The sequence below is a fragment of the Ixodes scapularis genome, unplaced genomic scaffold (genome assembly GCF_016920785.2).
Source record: "Ixodes scapularis isolate PalLabHiFi unplaced genomic scaffold, ASM1692078v2 PGA_scaffold2__306_contigs__length_199485367, whole genome shotgun sequence".
NCBI lineage: Eukaryota > Metazoa > Arthropoda > Arachnida > Ixodida > Ixodidae > Ixodes > Ixodes scapularis.
Window position 1 is genome coordinate 6,055,310 of NW_024609857.1, and position 22,413 is coordinate 6,077,722.

Here is a 22,413-nt window from a genome sequence, read left to right on the forward strand (position 1 = left end):
TATGATGAACTTCTTTTCCGTTAGATTTTGTTATTGCGTATATTCTGAGCTCCTAACGATAAGAAAGAATCTATCGTGCCGCTACCAGGATATCCGAAGCGTTCGAGCCTGCACGAGCGTACATCCGGAGAGCCCCACAATTCCCCTCGCTGCAAGGTTTCCCGGGCATTGCCGGAAAGGTGTATCGGCAGTGTTGCGGGCATCTTTGCGCGGCGTGATGAGCCGGTGAAATCATAATCCTTACCCTGATGAGTACGGTGGGGTCGTTGGCGCGCACGTTGAGCCCGCCAGGCGGGAAGGGGTCGAACTTAGGCGGGGGCCTGTACACAAACTTGAAGCTGGCGTCCATGCCGGCGGCCCTCTCAGGCAGTCGGAGCCCATCCATCTGGAAGTGCACCTGAACCCAGATCGAGTCCCTGTGGTTCTGCAGCTGGTCACGGGGGATGACCGAGGAGTCGAACAGCGAGGCCACGGGGCACGCCAGGCTCTGGCCATCGTCCGCTGGCACGCACTCCTGGCAAGGAGAGATTACAAAGTGTTGAGGCTTTATCTGAAATCATGGCAAACGCTTTTCCGTCCTCTGCAAATGTTTAAACAGTTCGCGACAGAGCAAAGCAATATTAAATGAGCTTCCTAACACCGAATCTAATGCTGAGGAAGTCGCACTTTTGAATCATGACGAGCGGCAGTTGCGTCTGCTTTGCACAAGCACCAAAATTCGCGGCGCCCAATGCCGGGGCACAGAGTTCCGATACTCTAAGTGCAGTTCATTTAGTGGCTCTATACATAGCCTCCTCTATACTCACAAAGCCTGGCAGTATTCTAGTTCGATGACGGAGCCACAGAGTGCCCAGTCGCAAATTTAAATCGCGAGGATCTGGTAGCACAGAGCATTTCTCGGGGAGCCTGTAGTCTGCGCACAGCTTTTGCAGCGGCGAGGACCCGAAACATGGTTTTCAAACCCCACGAGAAAAGAAGTGGTAGCCCGAGGAACGCGAGAAGCACGAGCGGACATTTCATCACTCGGAACAAGTGTGTTTCGGCGTCTCGCCGCAGCGGGGCGCCCATTACATGGCTCTTGCCTGCCACTCTACCTTTTCACTTTCAACGGCCGCATCTCGTGGCGATCTGCCAGGCTTTGTCAGTATAAAGGAGGCTATGCCACGATGCGAGACGGATTAAAAAGGAAGGCAATGTATGGAAAGTTCAGCCGAGGAAATCGGTAAAAAGAGAAAGGAACAAATCTTGCTCTATTACTTACTTATTACTCCACCCCGCCAATTAGGCGAGATGCAACAAAAAGTTTTGTGTCGTGCGTACAGCCATTACTTGTGATGATGCACGACGTCGTAGGTGTAACATTACTCATCCCAAAAGTGCAGAACCTTCATTATTCGGTTTAATCTTATCTATCTTTATTGGGCTTCCTTATTGCTGCAAAACAATTGAGAAGATATCGTAAGATCTGTTACAAGAAAAAAATTTTGTAGAATCCAGAAATGTCCAGTGTCATGAAACTCTCCAAGGTGTCCGGCCTTTAATGCTGCACGAGAGTAAGATGGAAACATAAACGACCTCATTGAAGCCCTTCCCCTCCTGTTTCTGATGCAAACAAAGAGGCGGTGACGCTGACTGTGATATGGAGCATGCGCACAGAACGGATCCTTCCAAACACCAGTTCCGCGCACCCAAGCGCCAGCTTATTGCAGCTGTCTGGAAATGTGTTCGTTAAAAAACAATGAGTTCATGCACACACAAACTGATAAACGCTGTGCCTAGGTGAAATGCTTGTAAGTCTGAGTGCTGGAATAACTTTCATAGCGCCAATATCTTGCTATCAATGTCCTGATAAAAACATTAAATTTAAGATATACTAGAGCAAAAACAACTTCGGGGTACTGTATGTTTCGCTCAACTGTACAGAGAATGTGCAAAATTCTGATTTGAAGAAAAATTGTTTTACATAGCGGGCCTGATCGGTCAATAGCTGGGCACAGAGACCGACCTGCTAGTATTCTGGCAGACGCGACGATTGATATGCGATCGATCGAAGTCACTGAACGGCACATATAAAGCATATGCAAAGCCTCTGAAGAAATGATGTCAGTTTTGACGAATGGCGCTGGAGAAAAGTGATGTTTAAAAGCAGAAATATATGCACATTTTGTTTCTTTGTTCTTTTTTAACAAAAGGCACTGTTGACAAACCTTGGAGATGTGTTCGTGATGCCTGTAGTTGAGGGATGTGACGCGTGTCACCATGACCGGCTTGACGACGCTGTCCAAATTCTCTCCCAGCACCAGAACCTTAGACCTCCCTCTGCAACGCGAAAATCCGCTTATGAACGAGATGCATCTTGAAACACGTCAAAGTAGCAAAGACAGCCTATCGGAGATCTAAACATGCACTGAGATTTGCGAAAACTTGCATTTTTTGAACATAATGCACAAAATTATGAGACATGGAAAAGATTTGTAGTAATTACGAGAGGAATCTATCATTATTACAATGTTCTAGTTATACCAAAGGAATTGTTTCATGATTGTATTCCCACATGGAATTATCAAAATGTGATCTGTCACAACCTATAAGACCACTTCTTTAAAGCCTATCAATGTAGCTTGTCTCATAGTACATGACGTGTCGCTCCAGCAAGGCTAACAGGGTTATTCTTTATGGTTTCCAAAGGGATATCCCCTCTTTTTCTTGCGCGTCGTCATTTTAACACAAATATTTTTTCGTAGCCTCCACCAGGTTGGGGAAAATGTCAATACCTTGCGAGGGTCTTAGACATACAATGATTTGATGCTGATGGGATTTACAGTGAAGGGAGGTGGGGTGACAACTTGACAGTTTGGGCTAGCGAGCCTTTGAAACGAACGTAACCACCACGACTTCCAAGGGTCGACTCTCTGCGCGTGTCCCTCGTCTTCTTCTTTTCCCGACAATATCTAAAACAACACTCCTTACAGTAATTGGGCAGAAGATCGAACTATAGGGGGCGCTTTATTGAGCTTGTTGTCCACACGGCGCGGTGTTTACTAACACAGCAAAACAAAGAAATTGAACTTCGCCTAGCACTGTCTGGGCACGAGCGCTTCGCTTTGACCAGTGCTTTGGACACACGAGGAGCGGCCTTCGAATCGTCATCTTCGATTTCTCTGATCAACAACAAACAACAAAATTAGGTTTGTTGTCCGCACAGCTGCAGCATGCCGCTAGTGGCGTGACTGTTCAATCTCCTCCCCAATAGGCTCGAAAAACAATGTGCGCATTGATTTATTCTCCAGACTAGATGACTCACATGACACTGTGGTAATTGATATAATACGGTCAAATAAGGGGAGTGATTAAGCAGTACGTTGATTCAAACAATCATAATCACATCCGAAGGGAGGAATGAGATTTTGGTAAAGTGAAGGAACATCTCCATAAAATCACACCGCAGCGACGCACGCAGACAATCTTTTTGAGGCGTCACATTAGTGTGAATGGTTTGCGTAAACACTGTATATTTGTTTAACATTGCTCACTTGAATGGGGCAGACGCAGGGAGGATTTGCTTGATCACAGGGTTTGGCTTGTAAGAGAAGGTTGCAGTGAGTCCCTCCGTGGGAAGGTAGGGAACTTCCTGTCCGTCGATCGTCAAGGTCACCCGATGCGTCTCGTCACCTCCGGGATGAGAACCCTCCAGTCGACTCGTGGAACACAGGATGGTCAGGTTGGTAACGCTGCAATAGACGAAGTAAATGCCACGCTGTTTATGTCTGACTGTTAACAATTTTGCTGTATCTGCACTTAGGAAAATTATATAAGGCGTGTATAGATATGTTTATTGGACACATCCATACACAGGGTGCTTCAGGAAAGACTTTAAAAAATCTCTAAGGTTAGGATGGTTGACAAAAAATAACCTTTATCCGGGAACAAACTGCAAGCCATGGCGGACGTTACGGATTACAAAAACCTATCAACTAGCTCAATAATTCACTAAAGATTACTAATTAGCTTTTTAATTAGCTAAAAGTAACATATAGTTCCAATGAGAAACTTGTTAAGCGTCATCGAAAACCACAAAATCAACCCACTCATGAAAGATTTAAAGCAGCTGTGGAGCGGCATTTTTCGACGTTCAGAAAAAAAGACTCAGTTTGAACGCGTTTCAAGGTTTCGGTTTCCTATCAGAGCAGATCTCCGTACATCTTTGCGCCAGCAGTCCTGCTCCTCGGTGGTTGAGACGCGGAGATATCGCCTTGCCTCTAACGGGGGAAGCTTGACACACGTGTGTTGTGCCTCAGCCACCAGGAAGCAGGACTGCTGGCGCAAAGATGCGCTCCGATACAAAACTAAAACCTAAAAATGCCTCCAAATTGAGCGTTTTTTTTTCTTGCAACACCATAAGCTGTTGTTTTTGCCTTATAACTTTGAAACATGAGTTGATTTAGTGGTTTTTGATTAAGCTTAGCAAGTTTCTAATTGGAATCCTATGCTTATTATCATTAATTAAAAGTCAATTAGTAAATATTTGTCACCATTTAGCTAATCAGTGTGCTTTACGCAATTCTTCACGTCCGCCGTGGGTGGCAGGCAGTTCGTTCCCGGAAAGATTTTCTTTTTTTTACTCAGCCACCCATTTTTAGGAACTTTTGAAATCCTTTGCTAAAACTCCCGGCGTTTAATTTACGTACCTTCCCTCGTGTTTAAAACCGCACATATATGCGCTATTATAGATGGAGAGGAGTAAAGACGCACGCAAGACAGCTACTGGTCTATGCTGCACCACCAACTATGTACTGCTATCAACTGTACTGTTATCACTATATACCGACTGTATCACTATCAACTGCGTTGCATCTTTGTCCTTCTACCAACGAAGTTTGCACCGATTATAGTATGTTCGACTACCAAAAACGCTGTGCTACCAGTGGCATCTCACGAGCAACTATGTTGGACTACACCAGGAAATGCTCACTAATACAAACTGTGTGTTAGTGAAACCTGCCAAGTTTGAACAGTTTCACTTACTATACGCTTTAATACCAACTATGTTTCACTTCTATGTTTCACTACAAACTATGTTTGTTTGCTGCGAAGCATATACGTTCCATTTAGGGGCGTAGCCGGCTGCGGGGAGGGGGGAAGGGGGCTTATGGGGCTCAGCTCCACCCCCCCCCTCCCCCCCCCCTCCGAAATCCAGCCGACCCTATTCGCGACTCCAGCGAATTCTAATGAGGCGCGCTGCTCAGGCAAAGTGGCAAGCGAAAGGAAGTCGTTTTCGTCGTTCAGCACGCGAACCAAAATAAATTTCTGGCACTGCAGCGTAAAATTGGTTCTACATATAAGCGATTTTTCGACGGTAGAAACCTTCTTCTAGTCAGTGCGTAGGAATATGACATGGCGGAAGCATAAAAATAATGCTGCCTACGAGAACCAAGCAGCGATAGCAGACGACGGAGTCGAAACGACCTCCTCTCTTCAGCTTCTCCGCGTTACCGCAACGCGGCGTCAATTTCGCTGGAGTCACCAATAATATACTCATGCATTTTGACACTCCTCACCCTCTTCGCACCCCAAGTCATCAAGTCATATGTACATCCCAGCCACTTCAGACCCCCCCCCCTCCACCCCACCCCTCCCTCGTAAAACATTCCTGGTTACGCCACTGGCTCCAGTATAAAGTATGTTACGCTGCCCACATGAAAAAAAGCTGCAGCTTCCAGCCAGAAATAAAGATTTCCAGCCGCATTTTCGGCTAATTTATACAGCACCAGCTGGAAATTCTGTTTACAGCTGGAAATGGATGCTGCTCATCCTGGAAATCAGAAATTCCAGCTTGGAAGTACATGATCCACCTGGAAGTTTCCCAACTAGAGGAGGAAAAATCTAATTTCCAGCAAGAAGTTTGTCCATTTCTGGGTGGAAACAGCCTGGAATCCGGCTGGTAAAAAAGATTTCCAGCTCCAGCCGTAGTCGATTTCCGGTTCCATAACACAGCCTGGACTGGAAGCATTTCTATGTGGGTGGCCAACCTTTTCAGTACGACTTTATGTCCACCTAAGCGGTTTCGCAATAAAAGGGAACTTGAAACACTTCGTTCGAAAAATGAGATAGAGGTTGTTCCAGCATAGTTTTACCCCGTGAATATGAATATCAGGTTCGTTTTCACCCAAAAGATGTCACTAAACGCTAGAAAACGCGAAAAACCTCCGACCAGTTGTGATGTCATAAGAGGATCTTTCGGCCGCCAAGCGCGTGACACTCAAGGGCCGCGTGTGCAATCGCAAGCTTGCCAGCTATATACAGCGCCACCAGTCGTGGCGTCTTTTTCTCGGAGCCGTATATTAGGAGAGTGGACAATGAGCGGAGCAAAGGCCGCCACCAGCGCCAAAAACTCCCTCCGCGGTTAGAGCGTCGACCAATCAGGAGACCACGACGTCACAATAATGCACACGACATTTAAAGCGCGAAAAAGAAGCATTCAATCTTGGCCTCTCTACTCCATCTCACAAATGTCTGCAGTAAGACAAAGGCACAGGCGCGTGAGCCTAGCTCAGCAAAACGCTTCTGTTTGTACGAGAACTCGTGCATAGGAGGCACTTTCCAAAGCCACGCGCTCGTGCCCATGCCTTTGTCTGCACTGCTGATGTTTGTGCAGATGGATTATCGATGACAGCTTGCGCTGGGCCGGCTTGCAAGAACAGCGTCTCAGCTGAGACTGGCTGAAAGAAAACAGTGCAAAGGGTGGGACACGCGAGCGTTTTGAGACGCTCGCGCGCCAGTGCTTTCTTGGCAGTGCTTTCTTTCCCCGTCTCAGCTAAGACGCTGTTTCTAGCAAATGAGAAAAGTGGTGTCATTCATTGTTGCAGAAATGCTCGAGGCACATGCCGCGCGCCCCTTTTGGGAAATTCATGGCGTCTGAAATCTAGCTCAGTGCTGCGCTGTGCCGCCATGATCCTCCCAAGGGCTGCACTTTGCACGTGCCTCGTGCATCAGCGAACCTTGCGCTACTTTTGAAACATAAAAGAGCTTTAGTTGGTCCTGGTTTGGAACGCATGTTCGTTTATTCTACACTTGAATATTGGCGTGACGAAAAACCTTACATGCGCAAAGTTTTCAGTAACTGAAAGATAAACCTTTTTACTCTAGCGACGCTAGAACGGCTTAAATTAGTCGTGTCACATTTTTAGAGCACACGACCACCGCTAGGGGCTGTTTCGCTGCCTGTGGTTGGCCCCGAGACGCTCGCCTATTCAAACCAATGTATGGCCAAACTCCCTTCTTTTTCTGTCCTTCGTAAAAATAGCAAGAGAGCGCGTGCATGGCTTTCATAGGCGCTGCAGATGCGCGAGAGCGGAGATTTCGAAACCTCTGTATATGACGTCACGCTCCGGGAAGAAAGGCCTTCTGCGGTACTTTGAAAATACTTTTCTACAGCCTCCCTGCACCAAATGACAAAATAATTTCGATGTTCGAGGTCCTGGAGGTCAAATAAAGACGATTTTAAGTATGTTTCCTGAAATACGAAACCACCCCAGCTTATCTTTAAAACGAAGGAACAATGAATATAACGAAGGAATGTTCGTCTCGCGCTAATTTTTGTGTACACTAGCAAAAAATTCCGAGTGCAAAGTGCTCTGCGATGACGGATGCTCGGTATACTACTCCAAAGGTAACGTCGCTATAGTGGTAAAAAAGGTAGACGTTTTTCTGTCAGTCAGCATAACCACTAGGGCCGGTCACCTCTCACCCTTCAGACTGACTAAATAAAAAGGAAACTGAAGTCTATCTGTAATGAGTCCGTTATCAGAAAAATCTGACATTTCCTTATTTATTCATTATTTATTCACCATTATGACAACAGTACACCTGCAGAGATGCATATTGCAAGAGTGCACGTACACAAGGCCATATAAAGAATGTTTTAACGATACCGACCACAATAACAATAACGTTATTTATTCCTTCCGTTTAATATCAAACAAGGCTTTGTATCCAAGAAGAAAACATAACACGAATTAAGTTAGTTCGTTCGGTCGTCGAATGTGCACACACATACAAAAAAAATTGCGGTGGCTTGGCTCGGCTATGCCAGGATACACGTAGCGTGAGCTTATGCGCACAAAATGAGAAGCGCTATCAAGCGGCTCCGGTGCAGCGTCAGACTTGGCTACTGCGCAGCGGAGGCACACAGCTGGGCACACGGCGGCGCCATTGCATCTGCCGCAGCTATGATGTCACTCCTCTCAAATGCGCAGACCGGCGAGGCAAGCGCGGCGGTGGCGGAGCGCGCAGCGGCGGCGGCTTCAGCGCGCCAGCTGTGCGCCGTGTGACGTCAATGCTCCTCGCGCACGCGCAGCACGGAGCACGGCTTATTATGCGAGCCACGCGAAACTGCTCAACCTTGGCCAGTGTAGCTCACGCTACAAAAATTACAGCCTTAGATTACCAGCCTCAGGGAAGACCCCCAGAGCCCGTTTCATCAAGCGCCTCATTGGAAGAGACTCCACAGACCGACCTGTAGATGTGACACGGGTGGCTTCCGACGCTGACAATCTGCAAAGCGCCACTGTCCAGGTTCGTCCCGTGCACCGCAATGCTCGTGCCACCTGCCCTGGGCCCGTAGCTCGGAGATATGCCGCTGAACGTGGACATCTGCAGGCACGAAACGTATGCGGCGTCAGCCAAGGAAAGCGAACACAAACAATAGAACATGCGGCGCCGAACGTTTCAAGTTCACCCAAGTGAAACGCTAGCAATTATAATCTGGAAATAAATAAACGAGACAACGACGTCCGCTTCTTGGTAGCAGATGCTATTCGTTTCCAACGTACCCGCCGGCTCCATCAGCTGCCTTTTTGCGAAAACCCTCACACGTTATCCAAATAGCTATCCTCCGTTTCACTCCGGTCGCACTTGCCGACATTGCTATCCGATGTAGCTAGTCAAGCAATGCAACAATGTCATTGTCGCTGCGTTCGTCGTCTTTGTGTGTTTCACCGGGTGAATCAATCATGCGGAGAAAAAAACGCAGGATGGCGGCACATTCTCTGTGTGCGATCGGGTGGTCGCGTGATAAAAAAATGAAAGCCGCTTACAACTCCCTGTAACGCCGAATTAGAGCGCAGCTCTTGAGGAGGAGGAGGGAAGGGCACTGGGGGGGGGGGTTAAACTAACCAGGGGGGGGTCACGTTACCTTGGGGGTCACGTGACCCCCAATGCCGATGATGTCATCACTGACGTCACTGATGACGTCATCAGTGACGATGACGATGCGGGTACCGATGACGTCATTAGTGACGTCACTGATGACTTCACCAGTGATGATGACGATGACGATGCGAATGTCGGTGACGTCATCAGTGACGTCGCTGATGACGTCATCAGTGATGATGACGATGACGATGCGGATGCCGGTGACGACATCAGTGACGTCACTGATGACGTCATCAGTGATGATGACGATGACAATGCGGATGTCGGTGACGTCATCAGTGATGATGACGATGACGATGTGGATGCCGGTGACGTCATCAGTGATGATGACGATGACGATGTGGATGCCGGTGACGTCATCAGTGATGATGACGATGACGATGTGGATGCCGGTGACGTCATCAGTGATGATGACGATGACGATGCGGATGCCGGTGACGTCATCAGTGATGATGACGATGACGATGTGGATGCCGGTGACGTCATCAGTGATGATGACGATGTGGATGCCGGTGACGTCATCAGTGATGATGACGATGACGATGCGGATGCCGGTGACGTCATCAGTGATGACGATGACGATGTGGATGCCGGTGACGTCATCAGTGATGATGACGATGACGATGTGGATGCCGGTGACGTCATCAGTGATGATGACGATGACGATGTGGATGCCGGTGACGTCATCAGTGACGATGACGTCATCGGGGGGTCACGCGACATCGGCGGGGGTCACGTGACCTCGAGGAGGGGGCCACGTGACCTCAGGGGAGTCACGTGACTTCGGGGGGTCACGTGACCCCCCACGAGGTCACGTGACCTTGGTGGGGGGCTCGCGCGGTGCATTATGGGACATTTCCCATGATGCACCGCGCGGTTACGCCGACGCCGACGGCGACGGCGACGGCGACGGCGACGGCGACGCCGCTCAAGCCGGAAACGGGCCCCTAAGAGCTGCGCTCTAAAAAGTGAAAGCCGTTTACAAATCCCTGTAACGCCGAATTGGAGCGCAGCTCTTGAGGAGGAGGAGTGAAGGGTACTGAGGGGAGGGTAGACCCCTCCTCCTTCTCCTCCTCCTCCCCTCATTCTTTAATATGCTCCGGGGGGGGGTCACGTGACCTCGGGGGGGGGGGGTGTCACGTGACTTCGGGGAGAGGGGTCACGTGATCTCGGGGAGGCGTGACCTGGGGGTCACGTGACCTTGGGTGTCACATGGGGGTCACCTCAAGGTCACGTGATCTCAGAGGGGTCACCTTGGGGTCACGTGACCTTGGGGAGGAGACCACGTGACCTCGGGGGTCACGTGACCTCAAAGGGGTCACGTGACCTCAGAGGGGTCACGTGACTTGGGGGTCACGTGACCTTCAAAGGGTCACGTGGGTCATCTTGGGGTCACGTGACCTTGAGATGACCTTGGGGGTCACGTGATCCCAAGATGACCCCACGTGACCCCCAAGGTCACGTGACCTTCAGGGGGTCACGTGACCTTGAGATGACCTTGGGAGGGGTCACGTGACCTTGGGATGACCTTGGTTACGCCGACGACGACGACGCTCAAGCCGGGAACGGGCCCCTAAGAGCTGCGCTCTAAAATCGCACTAAGGCCACGAGTGCTGTGAAGGTGCACTTTTGACACAGCTTGATCTGATTCCATCGAATCGTACTCGAACTTTGCGTAAAACCAAAAATAGCGCTACATTTGAGTTAAGAGGTTTTGGCGATGCGGGGCGGTTTATTTCTGCGGTGCTGTGACCTCCCTGTTCGAATTTCTGGGCTAACAGGCTGTACGCCACTCCAGCGTTCCATAGGGTTAACGCGTAGATGGAGTGCTCCAGTCAAGCATTGCCCACCTGGTACTCGAATCCCGTGGCAGCCACTTTCTTGTCAATGACGTCGAAGGACTTCCCCGGGAACCAGTGGGTGTCGTTCACGGCCACCATGATGTCCACCAAGCTGTCGCTCTGACCGGCCGGCGTCTTGCACTGCACACTGTGCGAGCGGCCACGTCAAACTATCGTCACAACCTGTTTTGCATTTCGCGCGCTGCTGAAACTATTGCAGGTAGAAGGAGAGGGAGAGCAGGAGACGAGAGCGCACACTCTCGTCTTAAAGACTGTGTTTAGGACGGCGTCCAGCACAACGCCTAAGACCTCTAGGACGACGTCAAAGACACCGTCTATGACAACGTCAAAGATGGCGTCCCAGAGAACGACGTCAAGAACGTCGTCCTCTGGCTAGGACTACCTTAAGGATGACCTCTAGGATGACCTCAAGAACGATCTCTTGGACAACCTCTAGGACGACGTCAAGGACGAAGTCAGGATGTCAGGTCATGTTAGCTTCAGCTACCGGCGCTTACGAGCTTATGCGACCGCTGCTTACGTGAATAGAGCTTACGCAACCGGTGCTTACGTGACCTTGATTACGCAGCCTTGCATTTCTGTCACAGGCATTTCATAACCTTCATTACGCGACCTTGCAGTTTAGCGACGGGCGGCACGTAACCTTGAGGATATAACCTTGAGCATGGTTGGGCCTTTAATGCTACCGCTTAGAAATTGGCTGCATATATGGGCATTCTGCTAAACGCGATGAAATGCAGTAGCTTCAGAGGAACATCGTTAGTTAAAACAATAGACCGATCTCACTAAGCGCTCCACGCATGCGTGACGCCGCGATAACTGTAGTTCATAGGATGCAGACGCCAGTTCACGAGACAGCTCATGCCGCCTCGTGCTCTGCTCGTGCAGAGCTCCAGCGGGGTTGTCGCACGTGCAGAAAGACTACAGCTCCCACGATGCATGGCGGCAGCGGTGGCATACTCGAACTAGATGGTGAGATCGGTCTATTAGGAAAGGAAATGGTACAGTCATCAAATGGTTATAATGCCCTACACACATCGAGGATGATGTCAAGGGCGGCGTCTAGGACAACGTCCTAGATTACAGCGTCAAGAACAATGTCTAGGACGGCCTCAAGAACGACGTATAGGATGACGTCCTAGAGGATGACGTCAAAAACGTCGTCTATGACGACTTCAAGGACGACGTCGAAGACAACATCAAGAATGCAGTCTACGACGACGTTGAGGATAACGTCCCAGAGAACAACCTCTTGGACGACATCGAACACAACGTCAAGGACGGCGTGTAGGACAACGTCGAGGACGACCTCAGGGATGATGTCTCGGACGACGTCTAGGACGTCTTATAGGTCAATGTCAACAACGTCTAGGACGACCTCAAATATGGCGTCTAGGACGACCTCAAGGATTACCTCTAGGACGACGTCGACGACAACGTCAAAGACGTAAAGTCACGTAAGCTTTGGCTACCGGCGCTACTAGTTTATGCGAACGGAGCTTACGTAACTAGCGCAACAACGACTGGCGCTTACGAGCTTACGTGACAGGAACTTATGCGACAGGACTTCAGCCACAGGCGTTACGTGACCTTGGGCGTGGTTGGGCTTTAAGGCTACCGCTTTAAAACACGTCACAACCTACACATACAGCAAAACAAATTCAGAAATTATAGCACATACACTACGATTGAACCTCTTTATGGTGGTTCTAAGCGACTGAAGTTGTACGAGGTCAGAGCACGTTAAGCCGAGAGACTTAATGTTCTCTGGGTCCTGAAACACATCGCTTAGCGAAAGGTCGAATGCCAATTTAAGGCTACTAGAAGGTTTATTTTTAAGTTGTTCCTATCACAACCGACTACGACCATTACTCATACTTTTCTGGCCCGTTAATGTTGTGTTCGAAGATGTTTCAGAAGGAACAACTATTTAACATTGCTACAACTTGAGGCCAGCATCACAAGTTTTGACCGAAACAGTTCTTGGTCTCTGGTTATCATTATATGTAGGAATATACCATATGAAATGCACTCAAGAAAGCTCTAGTAGATGGGAGCCTTTGAAAATAAACTTTGTTTTAATGAAATGGCAAGAACTGTTATCATAAACGTTACTTATAAAATTCCCTGCGCAATCTTTAAGGGCTTACAGTAAGTCATGCCAGACGTTATGCTCATAAAAAGCGAGATTTGCCATCAGTTGCTATGCTGACATACCCTTTCCAGATATAGAGATGTTGCTGGTTCGTCAAGTGCACTAGACAAGCTCATTTATAATGTATAGGCTACGACTCCTACTTGCTTGATTTGCCAACGCCTTCCAATTTCGATGATCTTTGGAATGCCCACAGGAAATGATAGCATGCACTTCTTCAGTTTGCACGCATGATAATTTCTCCAGGCTGCTGTTTGCTGCCCGATAAAGCCAGTTTCGTGGACCATTGCGCACGCTAAGACTCAGATGAGAGGCGCTACTGACAAGGTGTAATTCCAGTGGACCAGTGCACAGGGCTTTTTGCCCACGGTGATCTGGATGGAGCTGTCAGGTTTGTGCGCGGGGGAGCCGAAGTTGTCGCCCTCCAGGGTAAGGAGCGTGCCTCCGGAGCTGGGGCCTTTGGTCGGCGACACCTGCGGAGACGAATACGGCGTTTTGAGAACCTTCATCTGGACTATCGATTCACTGAGGCATCAAGAATTTCGATCACCTTCTGGAGTAGCCTTTTGTATACCAAGCTCGTTGAATGCTACCAAGCAATTTTCCTCTTTTTTACAACCATCATCGTTCACAATTCCCCAAAAACATTTCAAAGAAAAAAATTGAAACAAAAAACTTTCAGCCTTTCCGCTCTGATGAAGAAGGAAGACCAGCGAAGCTGTACTATGGTGGGACAACATCAAGGACAACTTCTTGGACGACCTCAAGGACGACGCCTAGAGGACAACGTTTAGGGCGACCTCAAGGACGAAGTCTAAGACAACATCAAAGACAACTTCTAGGATGACTTTGAGGACGATGTCTAGAGGACGACCTCAAAGGCGACGCCTAGAACGACCTCAGAGAATATGTCTAAGTCGACCTCAAGGACTATGTATATGGACGACCTCAAGGACAACTTCTAGGACAACGTCGAGAACAACGTCTAGGACGACCTAAATGACAACTTCTAGGACGACCTCGAGGACGGCGTCTAGGATGACCTCAAGGATGACTTCTAGGACGACCTTAAGGACAACCTCTCGGACGACCTCAAAGACGACCTCAAGGACGACCTCAAGGATGACTTCTAAGACGCCCTCAAGGACGACGCCTAGAGGACGTCTTCCTCGAAAGCGACTTCTAGGACGACCATCGAGAGAAATTCAGCGTATATACTGTGGTGAAAACTAGAGTGGAAAGACTGAAAAGGTTGCCATCTATGAGCGATGGCGTTAACCAGATAACCGGCAAACCGGTTGTCTGGTTGCCGCCGTCGCCTATAGATGGCGGTAGCTGTCCAGAGTTTTGTGTCAACATTTATTTGGTGACGGACACGAAGCTGGGAAAACAGGCCCTTAATAACTCCGCTGTAAAAATCGCGAAGGATTATTTATACGAATACGGACATAATTTGCTCAAGCCGGATCGCTCTGCCAGCACTGTAGCATATGCAACTCGCCTTTTTCAGGAGGATGGGACAGCGTTGCAAGTCGAAAGCTGTACTGGGAGTGCACTCGCCAAAGTGGGCGCACTGAGAGCCACACCAGCCGCACACAAGCGGGTCTCGAGTGCTGTTCATGCAGACCGAGCACCTCTCGTAGATAGAACACGAGCCCACCGGAAAACGCACCACCTGAAAAAAGAGCGCCACTCGGTTTAAAAATCGTTTGTGATGATGAACTTCGCGAAACAAATCCTTCCAACACCAATTTGGCCGCAGATTCAGAACGCATATATTGAAGACAGGCCACCAAAGTTTCCCGTAAATTGCCAGTTGTAAGATGTACGGATTTTCGGCTACATGTATCTTCATGATACAACATGCAGAGTCCGTATCAGTGTATGTTTCTTTTCTTGTGGCTATAAGTGACTGCGACAAAGAACAATATTTGTGGCAATTTCGAGCGATTTCTTCCTGACGAAGGCCGGACTCCTCTTCCTGACGAAAGCTGGACTCTGGCCGAAACGTCGAAGAGTAAATCGTCCGTTGTTGCTGTGTTCACTAAGGGTTTTTGCTTCTCAGTTATATACCCACGCCTTCGGCTTCCCGCCACCATGCCTGTTATATATGGGTGTTTTCATCTCAAATCGGGCAGGCTAAAAGGGTCTAATTTTTAATTTTCACGAAACAAATATATGTTTTGGGGGAATTTCTCAAATGAAGGAGGGCGCAAACCGCATGTTCCCCAGATTTTTTGTTCTCGAGTTACGAGCCGTAGAAGCCGTAGTGGCAGAAACTAGTGTTTTTGCCTGCCGTCGCAGGTCGCGTGTTTGACACCCTCTGCTGGCGCTAGTGATTTTTCTACACCCTTTTAACTTTTTCCCATCATTTAATAGGTATTATAAAGATACCTTGACGCATACAAATATTTTTAGGAATTTGATTGTTCTCTAAAAAACATGTCAAACTCGTCACTCTGGTCCCTTTTTGGTTAACTTTGACAGGTCATTACTTTGTACATAAGGTAAATGTTCTTTCTTTGGCTCTACAGAAAGCCAAAAGAAAGTCCATTATAGATATAATAATATCATTATTATCTGTGGACTAGCCGCTCCGCTACCTTCACGTAAACGTTGTAAGAAATAACAAATGTTGAAAGTTTGAGATTGATTCACTCAAAAAACCCATTTTTGTAAATTTTTATTTTTTAAATTCTTTTTGACATATTAGTCGACTACAAGAAACAACAGTCTAGAAATGTAATATTTTGGTTGTACGTCCTCTATTTGAGCCGCAACCACGTGAAATGTGTGAACATTTGTTATTTTTCACAACGCTTACGTGAAGGTAGCGGAGTGGCTACTCAGGAGATCATAATGATATTACCATATCTACACTAGGCATGCTTAGGGCTTTCTATAGACCTTTTCTGTGTACTCTCGTCTCCAGCCACCTAATAGGCGTATCCGGTATGGGCGACGAAAAAATAATCCAACGTTTTAACCTGCAAATTGTAAAAAAATAAAGGGGAGGCAAAACGACAAAGTGTGACGTTTACGCTTATATCATAAATGCCTTCTATTGGCGTGGCAAAGGCAAAACAATGTTTTCGCCCATACTGGAAGTGACGTCAATTCAAGATGGCGACGCACTTGCAGAAAAGGTCTATAGAGCCAAAGAAATTAAATGTACCTTAATTACAGACAAAGTAATGACCTGTCAAAGTTGACCAAAAATCGACCTGAGTGACGAGTTTGACATTTTGTTTAGAAAACAATCAAACTACTAGAGATATTTGAATATGTGAATGTATTTTTATAGTACCTATTAAACGAGGGAGGAAAGTGAAAAGGGTGTAGAAAAAACACTAGCGCCACCAGAGGGTGTCAAACACGCGACCTGCGACGGCAGGCAAAAACACTAGCTTCTGCCACTTCGGCTTCTACGGCTCGTAACTCGAGAACAAAAAATCTGGGGAACAGGCAGTTTGCGCCCTCCTTCATTTGAGAAATACCCCCAAAACATATATTTTTTTCGTAAAAATTAAAAACTGGACTTTTTCAGCCTACCCGATATGGGAGGTTTCATCTCCAATCGGGCAGACTAAAAGGATCTAATTTTTAATTTTCACGAAAAAAATATGTGTTTTGGGGACTCTCAAATAAAGGAGGGCGCAAACCGCATGTTCCCCAGATTTTTTGTTCTTCAGTTACGAAGCGTAGAAGCCGCAGAGGCAGAAACTAGTGTTTTTGCCTGCCGTCGCAGGTCGCGTGTTTGACACCCTCTTCTGGCGCTAGTGTTTTTCCTAAACCTTTTTAACTTTTCCCCCTCATTTAATAAATACTATAAATATACCTTGACGTATTCAAATATTTCTAATAATTTTATTTTTTTCTAAAAAAATTTCAAACTCGTTACTCAGGTCGATTTTTGGTCAAATTTGACACATCATTACTTTGTCTGTACTTAAGGTACATTTTATTTCTTTAGCTCTATAGAAAGCCCTAAGCATGCCTAGTATAGATATAGTAATATCATTATGATCTGTCGAGTAGCCACTCCGCTACCTTCACGTAAACGTGAAAAATATCAAATGTTCACACATTTCACGCGATTGCGGCACAAACGGAGGACACCCAACCAAAATATTACATTTCTAGACGTTTTTTTCTTGTAGTCGACTAATATGTCTAAAATAATTTAAAAAATAAAAATTTCCAAAAATGGGGTTTTTGAGGAAATCGACATCAAACTTTCAACATTTGTTATTTCTTACAACGTTTACGTGAAGGTAACGGAGCGGCTAGTCGACATATCATAATGATATTATTATATCTATAATGGACTTGCTTTGGGCTTTCTGTAGAGCCAAAAGAAGAAAATTTACCTTAAGTACAGACAAAGTAATGACCTGTCAAATTTGACCAAAAAGCGACCGGAGTGACGAGTTTGACATGTTTTTAGAAAACAGTCAATTCCTAAAAATATTTGAATGCGACCAGGGTGCTTTATAGTACCTATTAAATGAGGGGGAAAAGTTAAAAGGGTGTAGAAAAAGCACTGGGCGCCAGCAGAGGGTGTGAAACACGCGACCTGCGACGGCAGGCAAAAACACTAGTTTCTGCCACTACGGCTTCTACGGCTCGTAACTCGAGAACAAAACATCTGGGAAAGATGCGGTTCTCGCCCTCCTTCATTTGAGAAATTCCCCCAAAACATATATTTTTTTCGTGAAAATTAAAAATTAGACCCTTTTAGCCTGCCCGATTTGAGATTAAAACATCCATATATATACAGGCTGTTTCAGAGAACGCAGGCCAAATCGCTCCTGCGAAAACTACTCATCGCGACGAAAAAAGGCCTGTGGCGTTGTGGTCCTAGGCCAGGGGCCCATTTAAGAAAATGATTAAAGTCCGGGATAATTAACTTGTTAATTATTTTTGCCTAATTAACTTTTTAATATTGTGTTTAAGGGCATGGTTTAAATTAGAAAATTGCTCAGCATCATCGAAAACCACTAGACCAACAAATTGCAGAACGATAGAAGGCACGCGAAGAATTTTACGACCTTCTGAAAAACCGCACAAATTCGACGGGTTTTTAAGTTTCGGTTTGTTATCGGAGCGCATCTCGGCCCCGGCAGCACCGCACCGCGTGTAGAGATAGTGCAACCAGACTCTGCTGCGTCGCGCAATGGCAGCGCAGCAAAGGTTGGTTGTACTATCTTTTCGCGGGGCGCGGTGCCGTCGGGGCGGAGATGGGCTCCGATAACAAACCGAAACTTAAACACGCGTGGAATTTGTGCGGTTTTTCAGAAAGCCGTAAAAAGCTTCGCGTGCCTTCTATCGTTCTGCAATTTGTTGATTTAGTGGTTTTCGATGATGCTGAGCAATTTTCTAATTTAAACCATGCCCTTAAACACAATATTAAAAAAGTTAATTACGCAAAAATAATTAGCAAGTTAATTATCCGGGACTTTAATCATTTTCTTAAATGGGCCCCTGGCCCTGGACCAAAACGCCACAAGCCTTTTTTTGTTGTGATAAGTAGTTTTTGCAGGAGCGATTTGGCCTGCGTTTTCTGAAACACCCTGTATATATATATATATATATATATATATATATATATATATATATATATATATATATATATATATATATATATATATATATATCAAGGGATGAGCACCATTATCTACAAGTATGAACTCGGAAAAAACATTTTTTAGCGTTCTTTTTTTTTACGCAAAAATAACGTACGCATTGTTGAACGTTAATTCTTCACCCAAAAGGAACGCTAGCGGCCCGAACCGGATGCCAAAGTTTCAGGACTAACCGTTATATTATTATTAGTTTTAAGTGATCTTTGTTTTATCTTTCAGTGCCAAAATGGCAGCCGACGGAGCCCTCGAATACATGGTGCTGAATGGCAGCAAACCAAAAACGGGTCCCACTTTTTCATAAAAGGTTTCAAAAAAGAAAAACGCTTATAGCTTTTGAATAAGATAACGGTTAGTTCTGAAACGATGGCAACTGGTTGGGACCGTGAGCGCTACATTTCGAAAGAGGCTCAGCGTTGGGCAAATGCGTCGTCTATTTTTAGTGGTGAAAAAAAAAAAGCTTTTTTTAAATATTGTTTTGGGGAACATGCTCTCTGTAAAATAAAAAGCTCAATTCCTAAAGAAAATACAGATAATGAAAGATTTGAATGGAGTGCACGGACCTTCTTGCCCGTCAGAAAATATGCGTAGGTTCCGTTTGGATCCACGGCTGTGGACTTCTCGATGGCCGTTTCGATGCCCCCGCTCAAGTCGGTGGAATACAGCAAGGTCGAGGCTGACCCTTCCAGTTTATACTGAAAATAGACCGCAAAGCACATCTCACAAATCGAGCATGCATGACCGTGATCGAAACATTACGCGCACCATACTTTCAGTCACCGAAAGTTACTCCCACTCATTTTTTTTTTTTTTTTTCTCGCGGCCACCGTTACGGTATTTATTATTCGAGGTTTCTGGTTGGCCACATTCAAATTCATGAAGACGCCCTGGAACACGCCCAGCCCCCTTTCGGAAAAATGGCGCCTCCTCATTTGCCTCCTACACCTCCCCGTGAATGGCCAAATTCTCTCTCTCTCTCTATATATATATAAGGCTCCATCCTAAACTTCCATAGTTGAAAGTTTCCCCACATGCATGAAGTTTCACCAAACGTGCGCTTCGCACGGTGTGGCCTAAACGATGATGATCATGTTCATGAAAACAGGTACAGAATACACATTCAGGGGCGGATCCAGGGGGGGGGGTCCTGGGGTCCGGACCCCCCCCCCCCCCCCCCCCCGCCTTTTTTTTTTTTTTTTTAGCCAGCCAGCTAAGCTCTCCGGACACCAGTGAAAAAGACGACGGTCCGTTTCTCAGGGAAGTAGGAGGAGAGGGGGGGGGGAGAGGGAGCAGGGAGTGATGCCCGGCTTCCGCGGTCGAATGATGGGTCTATCCCCCCCCCCCCCCTTTCCCGGGTCCTTGCTGGACCCCCCCCTTAAACAAAACCTGGATCCGCCCCTGACATTTAAACACACAGTGCCAAATATACGTAGGTATACGTGCTACCTACCAGCTTTTCTTTGAAGTGCAGCTGGCGCGGAGCACCCGTCGATTCCCGTACGAAAATGTCAGATCGGAGCGGTTCCAGTTCAGATCTGTGCGGAGCCGCGCGGTTCCAAACATGTGGACAGTTCAGATCCACGCGGATTCGATCTGCTACCGCGCGTTTCTGGGCAGGGCCGGCCCTACACCATCAAGCGCCCTGGGCGAACTCCGGCGGTGGTGCACCCCCCGCTTTTTTTCGTTTCTTTTATACGCCCCTATCTGCTAGGTACGACATCACGTTGTTAGTAAACATGTGGGTAGTGGCCCAACACGAGCGTTTTGTCGGACGAGAACTGCATTTAAGAAATGAATTGCGATCGAGCATATATAGCGTGGTGTCAAACGGCAAAAAATACCCCCTGAAAAAAATTAAAGGGGGAGCAGCGGCGACCCCCAGAACCAGGGCACCCCTAGGGCCTGCCCTGGTTCTGGGTGTAACCAGTCGGTTCCAGCGAGACGCAACGCACTGGAACCGCGCGGTGATGGGTGCGTCCGGTCCGTTCCCGTTCGTTCCAGTAGGGTCTGCTCCCAGCCAGCGTAACTCAAGGAGGAGGAGGAGGAGGGGGGGGGGGTTCGGCGGGGAACTCCCGCACTCTTCCTCGCGGTCATCTCTCGCAGGTCACGTGTAAGGGACAGGCGCTGCGAGCGGGCGTTCTCCGCGGCTCACTTTTTTGTTGCAGTCGATCGGCATCAGCGCTCCGAGAGCTCGGTTCTTCTCCACTCTCGTCGAACTGTCGGCCGGCGTTCACCCAACAGCGACGTTCGCGTTGCGGGCGCACAGATACTGACGCGCTTATCGTTGCCCTGGATGGATATCCACAGACCTCGGCTTTGAATCTTCATATTGTATCAAGCTGCCGACCCATTGCACGTTTGCTCGGCATCTACAGGGTGTCACAAAAATGAATTTACAGGGTTTTTTTCACCGCAAAAAAATAAACTAGGCATCGCCGAACGCTCATTCTCCGCCCAAAGGTAGCGCTAGAGGTCACAACCAGATGCAAAAGTTTCAGCCCGATCCGATAACTTAGTTATGTCATTTTCTGAAACTTTCAATTGGAAAATGGGGCCCATTTCTGGCCGTTTTCGATTTCTGGTTTCATAGAGCTTGCATGTATTCGAAAACTCCGTCGGCCGCCATTTTCCCAATGAAATTTTCAGGAAATCACTTATAACTTTTGAAGAAGGTATCGGGTCGGGCTGAAACTGTGGCATCTGGTTGTGACCTCTAACGCTACCTTTGGGCGGAGAATGAGCGTTCGGCGATGCCTAGTTTATTTTAGCGGTAAAAAAGACTAAAATTTGAGTAGCGGACATTTCATCGAACGCCGTTTCATCGAACGCCGTTTCATCGAATGAATGGACATTTCATCGAACGCCATTTCATCGAACGCCGTTTCATCGAATCGCTAAGGGCCGTTTCATCGAATTTCTCTGTATCGAGTTTTGGGGCATAACAGTGCTTTATAGATGTTTTACCTTACATTTGTTAAGACTAAGGTAGTCACTTGTGAAACTGTCTTTAGGGTGGAGCCAAATTACTAGAAATAAAAACCATTGGTAGAAAAACAAATGGGTATGCGACTTACTGAAAAGTTTTACTCATGCACCTGTCAGAAAACATGACACTGGAGGTAAAGGACCGACACTTAAAACACTTTTGAATGTCTGCGTCGTTTTTTTACCGGCTGTCCGAGGGTTTCGGTAATGTGCCATTCACACCAGCTCATTTGCACACTTACGCTTAGTTGAAGGTTTATTCACGAAAAGCATTTAACTGCCAGGGCAGCACGCTTATAATAAAACAATACTCTGCCAGGAGAGCACACGAAATAAAATATAATGATACTCTGATTATCAGCTTTATGCTCAGATTGAACGTTTCTGCTTTTTTTTTTTTTTAGTTTTCAAACTCTACTGAGTCAAAAGCTGCACAAAGTGTCAGCCAACATGGTTTCGGGCTACACCTGGACTGGAACCACCTCCCCTTCACTGTCAACTTTATTACCGACCCTTTTGCCTATGAATCATCTTCAGGACGCTTTCTTAGGAAGGC

The 22,413-nt window shown here is 47.1% G+C and overlaps 1 protein-coding gene across 1 annotated transcript in view; it reads right to left on the reverse strand.

Moving 5' to 3' along the window:
- The window catches only part of LOC8026273 (hepatocyte growth factor receptor), a 97,627-nt gene that overhangs the window by 19,062 nt on the left and 56,152 nt on the right, over window positions 1–22,413 (reverse strand). Inside the window, exons 4-11 of the mRNA XM_040212762.3 lie at window positions 19,436–19,567; window positions 14,732–14,905; window positions 13,555–13,703; window positions 11,064–11,202; window positions 8,516–8,652; window positions 3,534–3,731; window positions 2,208–2,319; window positions 245–514 (exon numbers count right to left, since the gene is read on the reverse strand). Coding sequence (XP_040068696.1) covers window positions 245–514; window positions 2,208–2,319; window positions 3,534–3,731; window positions 8,516–8,652; window positions 11,064–11,202; window positions 13,555–13,703; window positions 14,732–14,905; window positions 19,436–19,567 — 1,311 coding nt within the window. The remainder of the gene's footprint in view (window positions 1–244; window positions 515–2,207; window positions 2,320–3,533; window positions 3,732–8,515; window positions 8,653–11,063; window positions 11,203–13,554; window positions 13,704–14,731; window positions 14,906–19,435; window positions 19,568–22,413) is intronic.